Source organism: Haemaphysalis longicornis, unplaced genomic scaffold, assembly GCF_048455015.1.
Source record: "Haemaphysalis longicornis isolate Haplotype H1 unplaced genomic scaffold, Haemaphysalis longicornis Haplotype H1 scaffold_3, whole genome shotgun sequence".
NCBI classification, from domain to species: Eukaryota; Metazoa; Arthropoda; class Arachnida; order Ixodida; family Ixodidae; genus Haemaphysalis; species Haemaphysalis longicornis.
In genome coordinates, this window is record NW_027526335.1 from 73,549,811 (window position 1) to 73,572,188 (window position 22,378).

The 22,378-nt window shown below is 48.2% G+C and overlaps 1 protein-coding gene across 1 annotated transcript; it reads right to left on the minus strand.

Annotated features, from left to right (window-relative positions):
• Nucleotides 1-6,837: 6,837 nt before the first annotated feature.
• Nucleotides 6,838-8,547, minus strand: Ohgt (E3 ubiquitin ligase component cereblon). The gene has a single exon (XM_077703409.1). The coding sequence runs from the start codon at nt 8,413-8,415 to the stop codon at nt 7,204-7,206; it is 1,212 nt and encodes a 403-aa protein (XP_077559535.1). The 5' UTR covers nt 8,416-8,547; the 3' UTR covers nt 6,838-7,203.
• Between the last annotated feature and the right edge of the window lie 13,831 nt (nt 8,548-22,378).

The following is a 22,378-nucleotide window of genomic DNA, read 5'->3' on the forward strand; positions in this document are numbered from 1 at the left end:
AAACCTTCCCTCTGCTGCAAGTTGACCGATTTAAAAGGACAGATTTTAAATTACCCATGACCTGCCTAACCCCCATTATGAGCTAAAATTATTTTGTGAGAAATGTGGAGAAGCAGACACAAATGGACAGTAAGTATGCTGACCACGATTGTCAAGTATACGCAGCCTGGCAGGAACTAAAATTTCGGCACAGGTCGTCAAAGCTAGGAAAACTTCAAGCAGGGCATGTCACCTCCGTAACAGCATGGATGGTGGGACTGCACATGCTTCAGACAATGAACCTAATGCTTTGTTTTAGAGTCTTAATTAAGTGCAGTTTGTGCGGAAACTTAGCATATTTGTTACTCTGCTGTGGCAGCGTTGTGATATTAAAGCCATGCAAGGTTGTCGTGATGGTTCCCCTAAAGTCAGAGCACAAAATAATTACATGTTCTTTCCACCAGTAAAGACACAAAAGCACAGAACCTAATGATTTTAGCTTATTGATTCAAAGTTGGAACTATACAAGTTTGGTAGCCGCTCCCTTTCTTTATTACGTGTCAGTTACCTTACTCCTCCTCAAAAAAAAAAAAAAAAATACGCAGGCACCAATGCCAACACAGAGCAATATCAATACGTGCGTTATTGTGAATAGGCAGTGGTGATATGTATGGCCACTACTACATGGCTCAAACCTTCCCTGAGCAACCAAAACATGCCACTTTCAGATTGGCAGCACAATGCCTTGAAGCAATGGGCCGACTGCACAGATGTACCACAGGCAAGCGAATGGCCTATATATGCGTATACAGTCGACTTGGGACCCCAGGATTTTGTTTGAATTACCCGACGTTTCGATTATCAGACGTTCTCATATATATGACTCTGGGCAAGGTGACAGCGCACATTATGATTAGGCATTGATTTTAATCACATTTGTTTTGAAACTTCTAAGCATTTTTAAACCCTAACTGCACAAAATAAACGGAAAGCAGATGCGCAAGGTCCGCAAGCCAAGTGCTGTGCACGTCACTTTCATAACCGTCGTGTCGTTTTTCTTTTTTTGCTGACACGCGACCTGCGAATGCGTGGTTGTGCGTTTTCTTTTTGTTTTTGCGACAGTGGCCCACGTGGTTTTGACCGCTTCGACAAATCAATCATGTTTAGACATTTTTTGAGGTTTGTTCGTTGTTTTGGTTCCTAATTCGCATCGCGAAAACGGTGAATAAGGCCAGAGAGTAGAGAAATGTCCCGGTCTACCTTACTTGTGCTCTGTTTCAAACATTTGTTCACTAGCAACGCCCCTTTTCTCGAAGGCTTGAGGTGCTTATTTTTCGTTTTTCGACTGTTATGATTGCAGAAGCATGCAGATTTTCGAATAGTTGTGGGAAAGCAGTAGATATTTTGAATTATTTTCCAATATGTGGACACACAAAAAGTCTGAATCAACCGAATGACAGAGTTTTAATTAAGCGGCTTTTAAATAAACTGAAAGGATAGTGGGCCAGCTAAGAATTTGAATTTCGTTTGAATGAACTGAAAGTACGAATTATCAGAGTTTGAATTACTGCGAGTCTACTGTACGTGTGTCAGGTTCGTTGGACAATAATAAATAGGAGAAGAAACTGAGGAAACGAGACTACTTTATGATCACCCGAAACCCAAATCAAAATCACACAACGGACAGAGATACACTAAAGAATAATAGGGAAGAATAGAAAGCTAGACAATAAGGCAGAAACTAGCAAGAATGCGGCAGAGCAAACGGGCAAGTGTTCAACAAACAGGAAACAGTCGAGGTCGGAAATTGAGAAAGGTCACAATACGTGTTCACTGCTGGAACGGGGTTGTCCCACACTTCCGAGAAGCAGCGCCGTGGTGTTGTGGAGTTGCGAGGTACAGGCGACGGGTCGTGGCCGCAGCGGCAGAACGCGCTCCGAGCTCCCGTCCCGCAGTAGCTGACGCTGCTCTCTTGGGGCGTCGTGGTCCTCTACCGATGTCCAGCGAGACGACTTCCTCATGGAGGAGATGTTGTGGAGGTTGGGCCTGTGGAGGACCTCTTGGGGCACGGCACGGGTCCGGTCGCCCGACCGCCGCACATCCCGGTCACTCTCCACACGTCCGAGTCTCTCTTCTCCCTCGTGTTCTTCTCGGGATCGCTTCTGCCGCCAGCCGTTGTCACTGGCTGATTACGATTGGCTGGTCGTGAATGTGGGGTCAGTGACCCCACAAAATGCTGATGATGATCGTGCTCTTGTGCTTTGAAACATACCCGAAGAGCGGGTCTGCTTTGTCGTAGTCATCTTCGTTTTCACTTCATGACAACGTGCCACTGTAAGTGTTTCCATTATGACTGTTTGTGCGTGTGTAGCTGCCAGCGCAGAACAAAGGTTGTTGTCATTGTTGTTCATTTCTGCGTGGTACATAAATACCTGGACTCAGGAGCTTTGGGCGGCTGATGGGCCTGCGTCACCAAATTCACAAAACTATGAATTTGAAACTTAAAAGTTAAGCAGTACATGGTGCACAACACGTGAACATGATGGCCCATGAGTAGTAGTTCAGGTGCACAAAACACGCTCAGAATCCCGATTCTAGGGAAGCATTGGTGTGTGCCAGTCTGCTGCTGATGCAATTTGGCCCTTAAGGTGAAAAAAAGACAGTGATGAAAGAGATGCATACACGGTGTAGCACACAAAGTGAACAAGGCGACGAAAATTAGATATTGCAGCAAAGAAGTTGCTGACATGTACCACTAGCTATTTCGCCCTCGAAGCACATAAGCAGATTTATGTGCCCCAGGGAATTTTCTTGGCAAAAGTTTCATTCTGAAGAGAAGTTGCAGCTCTGGCTCTGGAAACGTGCACCAGTTCACGTATGCTGCAAGCACCTCACTGCCCACTCGCCAAGCTGCGTGTGCGAAGCGGCAACACGAGTTTCTGCCAAGTGTCGGAGATACTCGGCTATGCTACCTTCTTCTCCTCAACATGGGGTGATGTCATGCTGATGTCCATTTGCTGCGTGCGACAGCCCCTGGCTGTTTTATCAGCGGGATGAATGAGATCAAATTAAAACATATTCCATGCACAGCGGGCCATTCATACTTGAGCCAGGCTACTCTGTTGAGTAAAGGAAGTGAACTATGTGATAATACGAAGCCCCAAAATTGATGTCGGTACCCCTTTAAAGGGACACTAAAGTGGAGAAACAGGTTGATCTAACCGATAGATTGAACTGCCCTGAATACAAATAGTCGCATCCGGTTATATTGAACTCACAAAAAAACATCAATCAGTTCTATATAGGGGATAATTTGATATAAGCATGCTAAGGAATTGGACGATCATAAAAGCACATAGCATTTATAAAAACACATTATCGGTGAAACTGCCTTGCTTTCACGTGAAATAGTCCTGTATCTTCTGCTTGAAGAACCTCACTGCTTGAGACAGTACGCACCTGTCTACGTTGTCTAACGGGCCGGAGCATCTGAGGCCACAATCTTTCACGTTTGCAAAGAAGTGCCAAACTAGTTTGAGTGCAGTAACCACTTTGGAGATTGTGGGCAAACGATCATCGTTGCTTTCCATCTCTTGCACTCGGTACAATGTCGACAATGTAGTCTTCCAAACTCTCCCATGTTTGTGACACCATCAACCACACTCGCAAACTCGTTCACCGTTCATCCGGCATTGGTGTCCAAAAATTCCGACAGCTCGCTCTCCATACTTCGGCAACACCAGCAGTGGCTTCGTTGCACTCCTCATGATTTTCAGACACCACTGGAACGCACAAGCCTGCAGATTAGAAGCAATTGTAGGTAGTTTCTATAGCAACACCTGACCAGGAACCTACTTCAACAGGGTGTTCTCAGGAATCTCGTGCGTGACGGGGATGTCCAACTTCTCACCAAGTTTGACTCGACTTACGATTGCCAGCTTCACGGAAAAAGGAAAATTTGGGCGCTCTGTGCTAGCTAGAGTGTCTATTCGAGTCACCCTGTACCTCCACAGATTCACGCTGTTCACAGAAGTGCAAAGCCGTTTCTTCATCCTGCACAATCAGCGGAACCAGGCCTGCACTTCTTTCGACTGCTTCCGCACCTCCTCAGCCGGGAGTGCAGGCAAAGCTATGAACTCGTCCTGCACCCATCGGCACCACTGGTGAATCGAATGGCCCGGTTCAGGTGCTGCGATCTACACCACTGAAACGAACGGCGAAGTGCTGCACCGCCTGAACTGATTGACTGATTGTAGGGTTTAACGCGCCGATGCAATGCAGGCGATGAGGCGCACCCTAGTGGAGTGCTCCGGGTTAATTTTGACCACCCGGGAATCTTTAACGAGCGTCGAGACCTCGACACACGGGCGTTTTTGCTTTTCGCTTACATCAGAAAAGCGGCCGCCGCGGCCGGGAATCGAACCCGCGTCTTCGTGCTCAGCAGCACAACGCCTTAGCCGCTGAGCCACCGCGGCGGGTACCGCCTTAACTGGAGCCATTGGTGCAGGCGAACGGAACGGACCCTAAGTAAGCCTTTATTTAGTGACACTAACATTAGCCACCCCAGCTACACTTCCGAAAAAGGCCACAATGTGTGAACGACAAAAACACACACACACACACACAAAAAAAACCATGGCGGCCAGGCCGGGATCATTTTTTGTAGAGTGAACATTCTAGGTCACTCTAATTTTTTGCAAGGGGAGGCGTTGACGGCTCGCCTTACACAGTGCGATGGTGCACAATAGGGAGAGCGACAAATGGAGCCCCATGCAGCGACAGGAGGAAGGGGAAAGAGCTGCCCCGCAGTCCATAATCAGGCGGGTTAAACTAGGGGCACGCCTGCGAAATTTCTCCTCCGCCCCGAGGGAAAGCCAACGTGGGGGGCACGTCTGTGGCATTTAGCGTTAGATATACCGGTTGTCGCTGGCATTTTTGTTCGATATAAGCGTACTTTTTGCTATATATTCTCACTGTAAATGTACCGTGTCCAGAAATAGCTTGATATAAAAGAAAATTCGATTTAAATGGGTTCAATGTAGTCAGCTTCGACTGTATAGACCTCGCGGCAGATGCAGTTGCTAATAAATGCAGAAAATGCAAAACATGAACGTGAGTCTCGCCACTCCGTAGAATTTCTCGCACTACAATGCGTGATACAACAAATCGTGAACGGTGGAGCGGAATGGGCAGAGTTTGCCTAAATGGATTTTCCCGAAAAACAAAGTAAAGTAGGGACATGCGAGTGCAAAAGAAACACGTGATAAGTTTGGTGAGGCACAGTTCTAAAGACACAAACTTCAACTGGCAAACGAGACAGGCCATCGCACTATCCCAGATGGCCTGCTTTGTTTTCAGCTTCGATTTCAGTCAAATGTTCAGATTCGTTCAGTTTCATGTACCAACAGTGAATGCAGGTAAATGTGAAAGCTACTGCCCATATTTCCTGGAGAGAGTGAAGGTGGGGTACTGGCACTTTCACCCGACTTTGCCTGTAAATTTTAACGGAAGAACAGATTACAAGTATATGTACGTGTAATTTCATTCGCTAAATATTCCAAAAGAATTTGTCAATACTTCATACATTGCATGACAAAATCTCGTGTAGAAAGTGAGTGACTAATCACCTTTGTGCACTTGAGCCCTCTATGTTGGAAACAACAGCCCTGCCATAAGTAGAGCTGACCTCTTCAGGTTTCAGCAAATGTTTCTGTCCCTCTGCTTTACGACGTATTTGTTATGCAAGCGCTGCTTAATCCTTGGATGCGAAACACTAATAGGGCAACTTTACCAGCCAAAGAGCTATTGCGGGAGTTTCCAAACACATCTCAGTCAGACGTTATGATTACTCCTCACTAAGAGCGAAATTTCCACAATTCAAACAATTTGTTTTCTGGCATTTGTATGGGTAACACCTATAAGCCAGAAAACCAGCAAAATAAATCAACGGGCATATAAGAAATTTGGCAATTTGTGAAAACATGCTTAATGTTATGTAATAATTGAATTTTCTTTTTTTTTTTTCAGCTTTAGAAGCACAAAAACCAGCACAATAAATTAAAGGGCTTAAGAAACATCTGGTAATATGTAAAAAGATGATTAATCATTTGTCATAATTGAAACTGATTTCCAAGTGCTTATGCCCAACAGTTTGAGCTCAGCAATGATGAATCACTCTGTCATTCAATAACGCCAACTTGTCCTAGCTAGAACAAATCCGACAGACAACAGCAAGTCAGATTATTACTACAATGGATTATGCAAAGTCAGCTCTCACAATCCCCTCTCTGGCCTATTGCACTTTTACACTTTGTTGCAGGCACTGTCTCCACCCAATTGGTAAGCAGTCAGTCAGCTTGCTTTGCAACATGCTCTCGTATGTCATAGAAAACTGAAGTGAAATGGGAGAAAATACAAGGTCTAATCACTTATTTTTAAACAAATTGTCTAGTGAACCGAAGACAGAAAAATTTAATCTTTCAAACAAAACAAGAAATTATTCCCCCTTTAGTAGCCCCTTGTATTTTTAGCTTTGCATTTTGCTCTTGATTATAATCATTACTGAATGTCAGCTTGCTAGCACTGTATTGTTACGTATATAAGCTGCCTGTTTTAAAGTGAGTGTAATTAGAAAAAAGAGTGCAAGCACCGTTTTACCATCAACGCTCTATGAATGCATCCCTTTCGACCAATTCTGTGAAAAGTCACCTATGCCCATGGTGCATTCAGTGTTGCATGGCACGTTGCAGGCCAGGTCTCATTTGAGACTTTGTCAACTTTGTACCCAATAAAGCGTCTCGAGAGGCACGTTGAATGCGGTGTACGATCGTCTCAGCGTGGCGAGGCAAACTTTACACCTGCTGCAAGCACTTTGTTTATTCACACTTTCACAGACAGCTGTGAATCACATAATTTCCAGTCACAAGCACTGTCTGTCTGCTCCAAGGTACACCAGCAAACGTCGCAGCCATGTATGAGAATACGAGAATACCTTCAGCACCTGCACTGTTTCTTTCTCTAAGGTACTCAGAAGCCAATGCTGCAGCTCGGCAGCTAAAATTTTGTGTTGTCCACGACAAGGCGCTACGTAAGCTTAGTACCATCAAAAGCTGACATCACAGTGGCACATTTCAGCTTGCACTCTCCGTGGAAGCTTTAGACGAGCATTGAAAGCAAGACTAGGCTTCTGTTCTGCTTCGGGTCATCACAGTTCCCACGCCTCATTCAGCGCCTCTCTGTCTGCAAGGCGGGCTTTATGGAAGCCCTGCAGAGTCCCCAGAACTTCTTTGGTAGCAGGGTCTTGTTGGAGGCAGTGAACTTCCAGCCGAGGTGACAGTGGCAGCCACTGCACTGCAGGATCGTCCAGGCGTAGCCAGGGAACCAGCTGTACTGCGTGCTCGGACGCCCGTTCAGGTAGACGCTGGTGGCCTTGCGCACCGTTATCATCTCGTGAATGTACCCGTGGGGGTTGACGTACGCCCCTTGGGGCCCGCTCTGAGACATGCTGAAGACGTCCTCTCTGTCGGCGATCTTGGTGTTGCACTCCTTGCACATGAGCACGCGACAGTCGCGGAGAATGGCGAGCTCACAGCGCAGTCGCTGAATGGGACTGTCGTACGACAGCACCTCGAGACGCAGCTGGTCGTCGAGGAGGAGGCTGCCAGCGACCCAGTACGAAAAGGGACACGGTTCGCGCGGGAGGTTCAAAGTGGCGAAATTTTCGGTCCACTCGCGCAACTCGGCCTCTATTTTCGACACCAGCAGATGCGCGTCGTACTGGCGGTACACCCACTGAGGCCAGGCAGTCATGTGAGCGAACCCGTACGGGTCCTTGTGGCGGGAAGTCTGGCGTGCTGCTGACGAGGGTGCTTTGAATTTTGACAGGCTCGGAAGCCGGGCGAACTCACCCACGTCCGCGGTGGGCTTGTCGGGGAGTATCTTGATGTTGGCGATGACTATACCGTCGCTTCTCGTGCGAGAGCTGATAATGCGAAACCTTTGGCGGCCTTCCGCCTTCACCAAAAGCGTCGAGACGCCCGACATCTCTTCAGTGTCGTCTTTAAAGGACCGGATTTCGGCTGTAGTCCCCAGAGGCTCGGTTGACTTGCTCGCACTTTCGCCGATGATGCCAAAGGTGCGATCGTTTTCGATGATCCTGCGCATCATAGATATCTCGAGGGGGCGAAATATTTGCAGCGGCAGAATCTGCCCTGGGACCAAAATTACGTCGTGGGATGTCAGTACTGGTATCGTCTGAAAGCTGTCCTCGTCGAAGACTGTCCTGCCCGTGAGATCCTCCATGTCGTTACCGAGGTATGTATGCTGCGCTGGCAGCGAGGTGTCGTAGGAGACGTCCATCGTGGACGCGGACGCGGGGTCCTCGTCCTCGTCAGCGTCTTCTGCCCGCGGAACGAGCTGGATTATGTCATCAGCCATCAATTACGCAGCAATCCACAGCAGGAATCTTCTGATCAGCCTCGCAAGAACGAGTGTGTGCAGTAGTTTATCGCATTTTTAGAACAAGAGCAGCGCCATGTTTGTTTTCATACCGAAGAAAGCAAGCACCCTGAGCGCGAGAGTGCAGGCTTTCTTTACGGGTGCATAGATGGCGCAACCACCGCGTGACAAAACTCTGGAATCGGGTTTCAAAGCGAAACTTCTCCGTCGTCTGCTATTTCAAATCGGAACTGCTCCGTCGCTTGTTGTTGTTGTTGAAAACGTTTATTAAGAAAAGAGGGGAAGGGAATTGGGTTAAAAAGTGGAGCACTGGGTGGCCATCCTATTCCGGTAGGCCGCAGGCTGTGGCTGCAGTCTTCGCCCGGAGAATCAGGGCTTCCTGTTCTTCGAGCTGGCTGCAGCGCAGCGCGCGCTCCCAAACCGTCGCTTGTTATCAATTTTTAATTTGAGCATTCTTTATCAGCAAAGATACAACAGCGCATAATGGCGCCGAGTGTGCGAAAGCGGGGGAAAAAATGTTCAAGCCTAACACCCACGCCCAAAGTTCCACCGAAAAAGCTTTTTTTCTTTTTTTTTTTCTTTTTTACAGTGAGGGGAAGCGAGACAGAGAGCGCAAACGCGAAAATTTTTCAAAATAAAGAAAAGTGCAAGCAATATCTTTTCAAACAAACAAAAAACAGGCAATCATTGCCCGGGTGCGCTTTTTTATAGTTTTTTAAAGTGCCTCAAGAAATTTTTCTCGAGTAACTCGAAATCTCGCGGGTGTTGGTTATGTGAAACAAATCAACCGTCTCTAGTACAGAAATGCATCGCGGCTACAGAACCCGGAACTACGAACACACGTGCAGTTATACAAGTCCGTACAGTTTTCTGTACAGGGTATTTTATAATTTACAGGATTTTGTATTTTGTATTTTACAGGAAACGCGAAAACGCCCTCGTTTGCTTTACGAGGATAGGACAGCGGATCTATATCTAGCCTGCAAAGTGAAGGGATGGGCCATTCCAGGCACCGCCAGAATGGATGCACCGCTAGAGAATGGCGCTGGTTTGACAGTCGAGATGGTTGTAAGCGGTACCGCTTACAACCATCTCGACTTCACTGTTAAAGTTTTGCTCCTCAGCGCGACAGCGCTGCGGGACGCGGACAAAGTGGCGAAAGCCGACACGTGGAAGTGCAAGCATAATACTTGCGGCGTACGTACACGCACAGCCGTCGGAGAGAGAGAGAGAGAGAGAGAAACATTTTATTGAGCCGGTGAAGTGGGAGTGGTTCCTTATTCCAGGAAGCCATGCGATGAGCCGGCAGCCTTCGCTCTGGAGGCCAAACGTGTCTGGACGTCCAGATCGCTGCTGGTCACAAGGTTCTCCCACAGCTCAGGGGTGGGAAGGGGGGATGGAAGAGGGGGGAGGTTGGGGTTGTGCTTGCACTCTAATATGATGTGGGGAAGAGTACCGGGTTGTAAGCAGAACTTGCATGTGGCCGGGAATTGCGTGCACGGGAAACATGCGATGGAGGCGGACTGGGTGAGGGAAGGTATCGCTCTGCAGTCGGCGAAGTAGGGATTCTTCTTCTTTTGAGAGTTTAGGATGCGGAGGAGGGAAGTGCTGTCGCTCGAACCGGTAATATTGAGTAATGTCCTGAAAAGTCAGTAGAGGGACGGACGGTTCGGTATCCTCAGTAGCCTGGAGGGACAGGGCGCAGGCTTGCTGGTGAGCAAAGTTATTGCCCGTCAGTGAGGAATGGCCAGGAGTCCAAACGAGGGTAACTTTCCGGCAGGGTTGATGCAAAGACAGTAGTTTTAAGGTTGAGTGGGCCACCCTTCCGGCTAGAAAGCTTCTGCAGGCTGCTTGAGAATCTGTGATGATTACGGGGTTCTTCGTATGAATGAGGGCTAATGCGATGGCGAACTCTTCGGCAACCGATATTGACGACGTCTCGATTGTTGCTGAAGCTACGAGGGCGGTCTTGGTGGTGACTACGGCTACTTGATTCTGTCCGTTGGGGTAGGTGCTAGCGTCCGTGTAAGAGACATCTGCACGCTTTCCATAGATGGTCTCGTGCACTTGACTTCGCGCTTTTCGGCGGCCGGGCTGTAGGTCCGGGTGCATATTTTTTTGGCAAGGGGCGAACCCGGATAACACTTCTCCAGTTATGAGGGAGGGGCTGAGAGGCAGTGAATTGGCATGGGACGTGAAGACTTTTCAGGAGGGCTAAGCCCGCAGGTGTTTGGGTGAGACGGAGACGTTGACTAGATAAATGGCCTTCAATAAGTTCTGACACCGTGTTGTGGAGGCCCAGTTGTAAAAGACGGGCCGTGGAGGTGTTCATAGGAAGATTTAGCGCTTGTTTGAATGCTTTTCGTATAAGCCGGTCAATGGTGTCCGTGTCACTTTTGGTGAGGATAAGGTACGGTGCGACATACGTGACACGTGAAATAAGGAGAGACTGGACCAGTCGGACCATGTCTTTTTCCTTCATGCCACGGTGGCGGTTAGAAACACGTCGAAGCATGTGGGAGACTTGGTTAAAAGCCTTGGAGAGCTTAGATAAAGTTTCATTGTTGCGTGTATTGGCCTGGATGGTGAGGCCTAAAATCTTAAGGGAGGAGCCGGGCCGTACAGTATGGCCGTCGAGGTGGATGCAGACTGGTTCTTTCTGTAGAGCAGATGGATGTTTACGGATTATTACAAGCTCAGATTTTTTGGGGGAGCACTGAAGTCCCACGGAGGAGGCATAGTTGTGAACGACGTCGGTAGCCTGTTGAAGGTAGTCTTGGATGTTTCCCATGGAGTCTGTGTCTGTCCATATGGTGATGTCGTCTGCGTAAAGTGCGTGATGTATGTGAGGGATGGCGTCAAGTTTCTGGGGCAAATCCAGGAGGGCGAGATTGAAAAGGAGTGGAGAAAGAACTGAACCTTGAGGTGTTCCCTGGTCCCCCAAAGCAATAGGCTGGGATTTAATGTCACCTACACGAATAATAGCTTGCCGATGAGTAAGAAAATATGCAATGTATGAGTACGTACGGTGGCCGCAGCCTGTTTGATTGAGGCGGGATAAAATGGAGGAATGCCAAACATGATCAAATGCCCCTTTTAAGTCCAAGGCAAGAATGGCCCGAGGGGAGCAACGAGTCGCTGGAGCAAGGACTTCTTTAATTCGAAGGAGAATATCTTGTGTGCTGAGATGCTTCCTGAAGCCATACATGGTGTCAGGTATAAGGCCTTTTTCTTCAAGGTAGGGTTGGAGGCGCTTCAGTATCATTCTTTCCACTAACTTGCCCACGCAGGAGGTCAGAGAGATTGGTCTTAGGTTATCAAGATGAGGGGACTTATTTGGCTTTGGGATGAATCGTATTTCAGCCGTCTTCCACTGGGGAGGTAGGTGACCTGAGCTCCAGTGCGAATTGATGTGGTATAGAAGGTGATCCAGCGAGCCGCCGTCCAGGTTGGCAAGAAGCCGGTAAGTGGCTTGGTCTGGTCCCGGGGCGCTATTTTTATTGCATTCGAACAAAGCTGCTTCCATTTCGTAAAGTTGAAAGTCCTTATCCAAGTCACTATTTGTCGATCCCGTGTAAGGAGGTGGGTTGAAGTGGCGAGAGGTGTTCAAATATTTAGCCGTGAGTTTTTGGATGAGATCTTGCGGAGATCCGTTGAAGGAGCTTAGGGTCCGGGTCATATTGCGTTGGGTCTCACTCTTGCTTGAGAGCGGGTCAATGAGGTGCCTAAGGAAATACCACGTTTTTCGAGTGGTAAGGGTACCCTGGAGGCTGTCACATAATTGGAGATGGCGAGTGGCCAAGAACTATTATGTTTTCTTTGGGGGATGTTTATCCTTTTCTTGTTGTAAATTTTCTTTCCTGAACGGGTGAATGCACGACGCCACGCGTCATGAAGTCATGATCCATCGCTCAGAGTAAACGACGTAGCCGTAGTCAGAAATTTCAGGGTGGACGTGTGCATGACATATAAGCATAATAGACCCAGGGCGCAAGTACGTTTTCCTCCACTTTCGTTCTTATATTGGCCATAATTTTTTTCAACGTGCACATGGATAGCTGATCAACCCATTTGCTCGTCTGGCCTCGAAATATATGGCTATGCCACTGGGGAGAGTGGGCTCGCAAGCTCACTCTCCCCAGTGGCGTAGAAGCTTATATTTCGAGGGGTACGTGTTATACGTTACCGGAGAAATGAAAATAAAAACAAAGAGAGTCTGCGCCGGATGCCCAAACAATATACGTCGTTCTTCTTTCTGCATGCATACATACTCCCGTGTGTCTCTCGTGTGTCGTGTGTGATTAGGGATTGGATGCATCATGCAAGAGAAGTAAGTTGGGATACTTGGGGCACAATGCGACTTGCAAAAACAAGAGAAGAAAGAGCTAAAACAGCGTTGCACACAAGCCGGACGGGATAATATTATGTACATAAACAACCGATGGAGCAGAGAACACATGCCTATTTCCTCCGGCCGTATCGAAGCGCTGTCGTGCACCTGTCTAGGAAGTTGGCCACACCTGCCGGAATGCTCAGAAAGGGCAAACCGAAGAAATTCCTCAGGGAACTCGAGTCTTCTTGCGCGCTTAGAATGAGAAACTATGACAGCTGCTTCCTCGGCAGTGCTCATGAAAGACTGCTATTGCTGCGACGTTGCGTGTGTGAAGATACCATAATACAGGTTCTTAGCTCTCAGTACGGAGTTCCAAATTATCCGTGGTCTAGTAAGCAATGAAGATGTACAAAGCAACGTGAGAAAAAAAAATACGCAAGCACGCTGCGACAGTTTCTTTTTTTTTTTAATTACGCGCTGCGGAGCAATGAACGACGCGCGCTGTTTTTTTTTTTTTTTTGTTCCTAACACGTTTTGGTTGTCCGATGATGGCACCCAACACATACATTTTTTTCAGCCACTTCATGCGGACGACATCAGGCTTCACATGCAGCGAAGCTGTTAGCCCCTATACGGTTGGTCACGCGCAGATTTCGATCCGCCCACCCGCCCGTGCGTCCGCCCTCGTGTTCCCATAAATCCGTAATTATGGGAATACTTGGTTCTCACCTATCATGACAAAGGACTGCTATAAAACAAAGAATATCTTTCAGAAACACGCAACAATAAAATAGGGCGTTACTTTCGAAATATTTAACGCCACTTTTGCATCCATAAGACTGCCAGAAACGCCAAATCATTCTCCGTATAAATTCTGCATATACGGAGTGTAAAGAAAACATACGGAGCCTAATTTACCTCTTAGTTGTATATAAAAACACTAAAACATCGCCAACCGCTATTTTTGTGTGATTTCACTGTTTTTGAAAATAATATCCACTTGCCTCGGCGTGCCATACTCCGTGTCAACTTCGTATTCCCCTAATTCCGTATATACGGAAAGTTTCCGTAGAGATGTGTGCTTGATATTTGCGACAGCAAATAAAATATGTCAAAATAATATTGAGCCAGAAACACAAAACGAGTTCGCGCGCCCGAGCCTAAACCTCGTGGCGACATTCCAAGTACAACCGTAACTAAAGGTCCCAGCGGATGGCGCGCGAGAAGTGGGAACGCGGGAAAATTGAATTGACTTTAGCGTACCTCCTCCGTGTTTATCATAGGGGGAGCATGAAAGGAGGGCGGGGAAGAGAAGAAAGGCATTTACGTGGCCGGTGGCGCGTATAGGCGTTTTCTAGTCAGCACAGCCAAGCGACGCATGGCGCCATCTAGGGGTATGTTTGAAGCTATGTCCATGCGCATGTGGCACTCAATTTAATCGCTCAGAAACGTTTGGGTCTGGTAGTGTATGCTTCCCGAGCATATGAAACGTGGAAAGTAGTTTGCTTCTTTTTGCTCTGCAAATTGGCTTTTCTTCAAACAAAAAAAAAATGTTGGCTTTTAGCCCCGTTCATTTATTTTATATTGGCTTTAAACCTGCCACAGCCTTGCTTGAGCGGGTATTGTTCCCCACTTTATTTTTCTTTATTCTTGGGGGGAGGGGGAACGTGGAATTTTTAAAAGGATTTAAAAGTATTTACGCTGGCAAAGCAAACATCCTAACCCGGGTTCAAATCCCGTTACCGCGTTTTTTTTTCATTTTCAAGGGTTTGTCATATTTGTATATTTGTTATCATTTGTTATCACGCATATAATCTATTTATGACATCTTTGTGCATTATAAATGAGATTTCGGGTATTTTCGTTGCCCTCTGGTCAGTTTCAGTTACTGCTTCTTGTACGCTTTGGTGGGTTTGCCCCTTGTAGGTCGGTTTCGGCTATTTCTGTCGAATATTTTTCAACACGTGGTTTTCAGCCATTGTAAGTCCGCTTTGGCGTTTATTTATTTCTGTTCGGGTGGTTTTGCATGCTTTAGGTTCGTTTGTGCTGTGATATAACCCCCATAAACAAGTTCAGGTGACGGCTGGCTCTACAGACTAGGAACCGCATATACGTGGCCGGGGCAGCAGAAGACATCTTTCAACGACACTTGCAGCAAAGTGAGCAGGTCTCGGCCAATTTTTCTCTTGGAGCCGCATTGCATTCGGTACTTCCCAACCGGAAACGAGAAGGACGTACCGTACCATCTGGTATTGAGTCTTCACGGTATTCGGAGAGCACGCTTCACTTTGACCTGTATGGTATAGAACTGCAGAGCGGCTGCAGCTTTTTTGTGAGAGTGTGCCGCTTTTTGCTGAAGGGCTGAAAGTCGAGAAGCCTGTGCCTGCGTAGTTGGCACGCGTCGAACCATTGACTACACGTACTGAAGTAATTTTATTACGATGACACCAGCCGGGAAACCCGGACAGGGGCATCGTATAGCCGGTATTCAATGGCGTGGAATGCATGCAGGCAACAAAGTGTGTGCCGCCATATCTGTGGCCAAGCGTCTGTTGCTAGGCGACGTTGTGCTCACGGCCCGCAGATCAGGCACCCCTCTTCTACTCCATGCAACCATGTGAGTGCGCCCACGGCTGGGCTAGAGCAGCGGCTTGCGCGCGTCGGTGGTTGAATTTTACGTCGAGACTGGGCTGCATTGTTATCGCCGCCGCTGCGAAGGCCGTATCAACACATCGCGCGCCGCCGCTCTAGCTCGGCCGTGGTGCGCCGTCACTCGTTACGTCGGGCTCCGCGGGATGGCGGTACTTGTCCATGCTAAGCACGACTGTGAAACACATGACTGTGTTTCACGTTAGAAACTCTACCTCACCGAACGCAAAGTATTGCCTCGAGTTCAATGTGAGTGCGATTAATAACATCTCTGTTGACGCCACCGTTTAGAACTGGATTGGAACGGAGCAGATGACGCACGCCGGTGTTTTCTTCGGCGTGCGGACGCAGTGGCCCAAGCCGCGCCGTGTCCGTGGTGCATCGGCCATGTCTGTGGCCGTTTTCAGTGTTGCTAAGCGAAGAAATTGACCGCTAAACTTTCCAACGAATACCGCCTATACCGCGTCCCAGTTGTCCTGTGTTGCGTTTCGTGATTATGCCGAAATCCGGCTATAAAAAAAGATAGCGAAGTGGTAGCGCACGCCGCAGTGTGCTTCTACTGTGTGGACCCCGGGTTATTATCCCATCGGATCACATGTTTTTGTATTTGTTTTCTCTTTTTTTTACAGCGGCAGCCATTTTCTTGGCCGCATTACGACGGTTTTAACGCAATAGGGCACTTTAGGCTTTTGTAATGCGTCACACGAAAGGTTTACAGTTCAAACTTCGAGGGAGATATCTTCACGAGTGCAGGGAGCTATTTGAAATTGTCTAGTGCTTCGACGTAACGGACAACACTTCCAACGATAGGAACGATGATGTGCCCGCGCCCGCAACTGATGGGCCCGCAACTGACATCGCACTGGCCGTCACGTTCCTGCATGTAATTGGGCAGGCAAAGACTCTACCTCAAGGCCATTTAAACGATGCTGCAAGGTCAGTGTAAATGTTTGTTGTGGGTGAGCGGGATGTTGCAAATCTTAGCGGGTAGACGGGACGTCACGACCACAAGTGACGTCACCACGTGTGAAATGTAAAATTGCGAACGGAAGTGCTGCCACGTGCCTGTAGTTAATACATCGCATTCACTGTCGGTGACGTCATCACCAATGCGGTCAATGTAGTGCTTTGCAGGGAAGCAGCGTTACGTACCGAACGAGCGGATTCTGTGGCCCAAGAAACTGGAACGACGAGGGAGTGTTCGTATACGACGTGGCACAGAAACACTACATAAATAACTCGCAACAAAACCAACTTGATAAGCAGATGTTCCAAGTCGAAAACAAAACCTTACGTCATTACTATTAGATACATGCGAATGGCATTGCGTCATAGGTTACGACGAATTGACATTGACGAATTGCGGTATATAAAGGGCGAACACGACAAACAGCTTCACTGGTCAGTCAATTCTTACCTAGTGCGAGCATGCCGCACAATTGGAGCAGGACTTAGAAGAAGCGGGTACAAAATAAGGGTTGTTTGGAGTCGTCTTAATTGGGTGCTGTAGGAAAGTACAGTGCTAGCGTAAACCCCGTTTCTTGTTGTCCAGTTGGCGCAGTTGACAGCTTGATTTTACTTGCCCATAAACTAACCATTGCAGACTGCATGGGCTCACACTGAATGCATTGCTAAAATAGAGTACTGATACTGGCACTGGGCCCTCAAGTCTAAATACTCCATTGGTTAACTGCGCCGTTATCGCACCGCTAAGTCGCCATGCAGTAACCCCTACTTGCTATAGGGTACTGACCTTGAGCGAGGACGCTCACGACATTACCAAAGGAAAAGAAACTGTGCAGCGCTAATTTGAGACAAATTAAATGATTTTATTTTTGGCAACGGTTTCACATATGGCCTTGCAGTCCGCGGAATTTCCTGCACGGTGAGGAGTCGTTACATAACATTATGGGACATTAAGGCGTGTTGGTGCGATAGGAGCCGCACACGGGTTCGACAATGGTCGTGTGCCAGAGTCGTTAGCGGAATCGTCCATTCTGTCGCCGATGAGCAGGATGCTGCGTGATGTGCTCGCGTAACGCATGCACAGGAACGTGGCCGTAGTGAAAACTGACTTCCTTGATGGCCATCTGCTGGGTATGTGATAATGATTCACTCGATGACGGGCCCATGGAGGAAACAATCGGGCTTCATGAGAGGCTGTTCCTAGAAGCACGAAGCGTGGAAGTAAGATGTACACGTGCTGCTGCTGCTGCCTCGTTCATTTGATCCCCCCTTCCTTGTGCACGTGATTCTTGAGGCAGTTGGACATGCGGAGAGGCCAATTAACATTGGTTCTGGTAAAAACAGGGGTAGCGGTTTGATTTTGCAAATAATATGTCGAATTGAAATTACACTTGCATTTAAAAATATTGAAGTTTTTAAAAATTTCACTCGTAACGGTTAATGAATATAGACGTTTAAATTAAGGGCCTTCTAACAGACCCAGCGCTATCTCCACGTACCCGTGATTCGGCCAGTTTTGTTTTTACGCCTCCATTGTTTCGAAATTTATCCCCCTCGCTGACTGTTGGATAGGGATTGCTTTCTCCCTCTCCCCGTGAAGAACTGTGATGTTCACTACCTTCGCCCATTGGCGTCGGTGGGGCTACAACCCGTGTCTCCGAAAAAAAAAAAAGTACTGAGCAGAGTCAGTGCGGTTTAGGAGGGCCGGATGACGACGACGACGGTGATGATGATGATGATAAACTTTATTGTCGTCTCTGTTCAGACGGAGTCACTGCTTGGGAGTGCCAGAGTCCTCGTCCCTTCAGATGGTGGTCTGGAACCCATGGGCCCCGGCGGCGCCTTCCGCCAACTGGACGACTGCTGTTTGGACGTCGGGTTGGATGCTAAGCAGCGCGGCCTCCAATTGCTCTTGTCATCCTCCCTGGTGTTCGCACGTTTAAACAAATCGCCGCTATAAAAAATAAACTGGAGGGATCCGAAGCGTGAGGCCCAATACGACTGAGTCATTTAGACAGAACCTACGACCTGCCCGTCAAAGTTAACCGTTAATTCCCAATTCGCCTTGTTTTTTTTTTCTTCTTTCATCTTGTTACTGATATTACTATCACTAGAGTTTTGCCGTTCTTGTAAGGACACGTAAATATTCGTCTTCACTTCAACAATTTTATGAGCAATATCGATTTACCACGCGTGAAGGCACGTGCCACGCAGAGGGTACGATTGCTCTTCCCTTACCAAACAAACTGAATGATTAGATTATGTAGGACGTTTGGATTGGATAAAAAGTGATACATAAAAATTGAGTCAAGATTCAGTTGGAATAGCCAGCGCTGACCTCTTTAAAAACACTACCCATTTCAGACGCCGAAAAAAATGCACGTTATCTGTCACATAAGGACCCCGGTAAACCTCGCTCATCTGGTGTGGTCGTGTCAGGCTTTTGCCAAGCACCGAACATTCACGGCACCACAACTGTACCCTGACCCGCACCAAGTTGACACAGAATTACTCCACAAAGTATAGCACTTTATTCGCACATGAGCGGTCTGGCACGAGTTGTCTGAGCGGGGACCTCACCAGTGCTACTCGCGATGGACGTTTTTCCTGGCCCACCAATGGACTCAAGCCAAGAAAAAAATTACGCCCACCTCCCCTCGCGGGAACCCTGGCGTGATGCGACGCTGAGGGGGGTTCAAGCGCAAGCGGAGAGCAACTGTCGACCGAAAGGCGGCCGGAGAGCGTCACCCGGTTATATGCGCAGCGCGCCCGAAGGAGAGGAGACCGCAGAGAGAGAGAGAGTACTGCACATGCGCAGCACCGCACGCAGCGCCGCCCACCGGCGGAGTGAGAGCGCGCTGGGCCGCACACCCGCAGATGTTGAGAGAGAGTGTTCGCTCTCACCTGGGCACGCGCCGGCGCCAGTGCGTCTGCCGCGGCTATGACGCAACACAATCCAACACAATCCACTTTAATCCAATCCAATCCAAGCCAAGCCAATCGAATCCAATCCAATGCCCCTCGCGAGAGAGTGTTCGCTATCGGAGAGGAGAGGGGGAGAGTGGAAAGGCTGCGGACAACAACGGACGCATGCAGGAAGGACAGGGCTGCCGACAAGAGATGCTCTCAGCCTCGCATCTAAAAAGAACTGAACCCTGATCAGCGCGAACAATTAACTGACGCAGCGAGATCCACGACGTTACACTGCCCCAGTACTGCTTGAACTCTCTTCTCCCTTCCCTGTTTTTTACATTGGTCTGCTGTTTCAGTAAACATAAAACTTATCGTCGACGTCAGCATCATAATCATCATCATCTATGGCTTGAGCCCCCCAGCCTAAAACACCTGCGAAGCCTCCTTGCGAAGCCTCCTTGCCTCGAGGCTTTCGGTATTCGGTTTACGCTGGGTTCGAGCAGATCTGTGCACAGACAGCACGAGTGCGTTCGGAAACATATATCGAAGCCATGCACTGGCTTTTGTCTACAGCCTAGTAAGCTTCCGTCTGAATCACAAAGGCTGCTGCCGTTCTTGCGACTTTTAAGACTAAAGCCTTAAAATTGTTTCGAGCACGCACGTTGTGAGATACAGAAAATGGGTGGTTCAAAAAAGGTTGAAGTTGCGCGAGCCGGGGAGCTTGTCCCCGGGATCACGCACCAGGAAAGAATGACAGCCGTGCCGAAGGAGGCCTCATACCGCCCTAACAAAGGACTTCTGTAAGCACAACAGGCAAAGAACACTTTTCTCAATTAAAATTCACTACAAACGTACGCCGGTTTCGCGGGATATTCTCGAAGCCTGTTTCGTGAAGCTTGACTGATGGAGCCTCCGTATTTTGCCGTTTTTAATGCGCTTGCGCTAAGGCCGATGCGCAACAGGACGAGGGACGACACGGGCACGCGGCGGCCTGATGTTAGGCCTAACGTCACGCTCTGAGGCCAACACCGTCAGCCCTCCCATACCCACCGCTCGAGGTACAATGAGAACGATATCGCTCGATACGTCATAAGGCTAAACATACGACACTAGGCCTAACACCATGAACCGGTACCAAATGAAGAAAAGTACTCGTGTGTCAAGCTGTAGGTATACTAGCTGGTCGCTGTCTTCAGGCATGAAAGGAGCCATGAAGACAAAATACAAGTTGGGTGTTTTAGAAAGACTGCTTATTCCCGATAACAACGATACCAATATAATACAAATCTTCGAAAAAATAACGGAGATGTTAAAGCAAACGCGTGAAGCAGTCGCGACCCCGGCTAGCCAATTTCCCGCAACTTTTCTATGACGTCACGGAACCTTGTTTGCGCGATTGGCGGCCGCCTAACTGACCTGTCGCGACAACACATGACTGGACGTCTGTAATGGGGCCTCCAGTTCCATTTGGCCGCATCACTTGAGTGCTAACGTGCAGCTAACGCACTGAAAATTATGTTTTATTGTTGGCCCGTATGAGGTCATTCTTGCTCATAACACGTCACTGTGGCGGAAAATTTGAAAGTTTTTAAATACATCTTGCTTTTTTTCGTTAAAAACATCTTTTGTGGCCACAATGGAGCTGTGCTACGGATTGTTGTCAGGGCTTATTTTAAAAGCGGCGATCAGAGATATCTGCCGCGATGCAAGCCTACACTGACCGGTCGCCGCGGCGCGCGGTGCGCCGACCGGCCGAGAGATGGCAATACCTGCGCGGAAGCATCGAAACAGGCTACGCAGATGTCTTGGTCACCGATCGCTTAAACGGCAGTTATAGCTTAAATAAAGTTCCACATGCGAGAAAGGGGATGATAGTGTGGTGAAAAGTTGTGTTACGTATTGTCATTCGGAGCTGCACAGATAGCGGCGATCAAATATCCGCCAGGATGCTAAGCCTAAAGTTCCCATCACCCAAGCCGGCCCGAGCGCCCGAGCAACGCAAGCCGGTTGCGGGCTCTCATTGGCTGTGGCATCACGACGATCTCAACGATGGCACGACTGCATCTGGATTGCCAGTCGCACGTCGTGAGCCTCCTCCGACCAGCGAACGACGTCAGAACAGGTCCTAACGATCAATCGTAACGATCAGTCGCATGCGAATCGCGTGCACCAGTCGTCCATGTGTCCAGCGCCTAAACGTGAAAGCACGACGGTCACCAGCCCTGCAGACGACGGTCGCGACAGTAACAAATACCCGATGGCCATCTTCGACCTCGGTCACAACTAAAGCCCCTCCATTGCGTCCACGGTCTCTTCTTCCCAGGGCGGCGGCTGCCCAGAGCAGTGTATAAGCAGGGGCCGGAGTCACAACGGCGATATGACAGAACGTCGCAAGGACAGCAGCGCCCCGGCTTTGGGAAGTGCCAACGCACAAGGGACCCTAATTGTAAGTCATTTTCTTCCCCTGACCCCTCATTTATCCTTGCGTTATCACTGCAATCTTTTAATATTTAAATAATCACTTGCTAATATTTACACGATGTCACAGTACATTTATGTCTGCGAGCCAAAAAAATTTGTATATCGTTTTATTTCAAATGCAATATTCGCTTGTTGAAAGGAGCGCCCACGATGAAGCGGATAGGTGACTTTGAACGAGGGAATACGTAAATTCAACTCATTTAAACGCCTGAATATCCTATGATGCACAAAGTTGGCGATGGTTACTCTGAGCGTATCGGGACAGCGTTAAGTACATGAAGAGTTACCGCTGCCCATGAAGTACATGAAGAGTTAAAATATATATTTGTTCTCGCTGCAGTTTTAGTAGTTTGCTTCATTTACAGGCACACAACTCCATGTGAGGTAGCCGCTGTTGCATAGTGTGCCCGTCATCGCGACTTTTGTTGCCGCAAGTGTGCGCAAGTGAAGGACCTTCGTACTGGTGGCGAAGAAACGAACGTGCCTTTCTAGTAGAACTTTCCTTTTCCCTCTTTCTGGCCTTTCTTTGAAGTTTTGTGGGCTCAAGAGTATTATTCTTTCAGTGCTCAATCTATTTGGCATGATGAACGAATGTAGTAA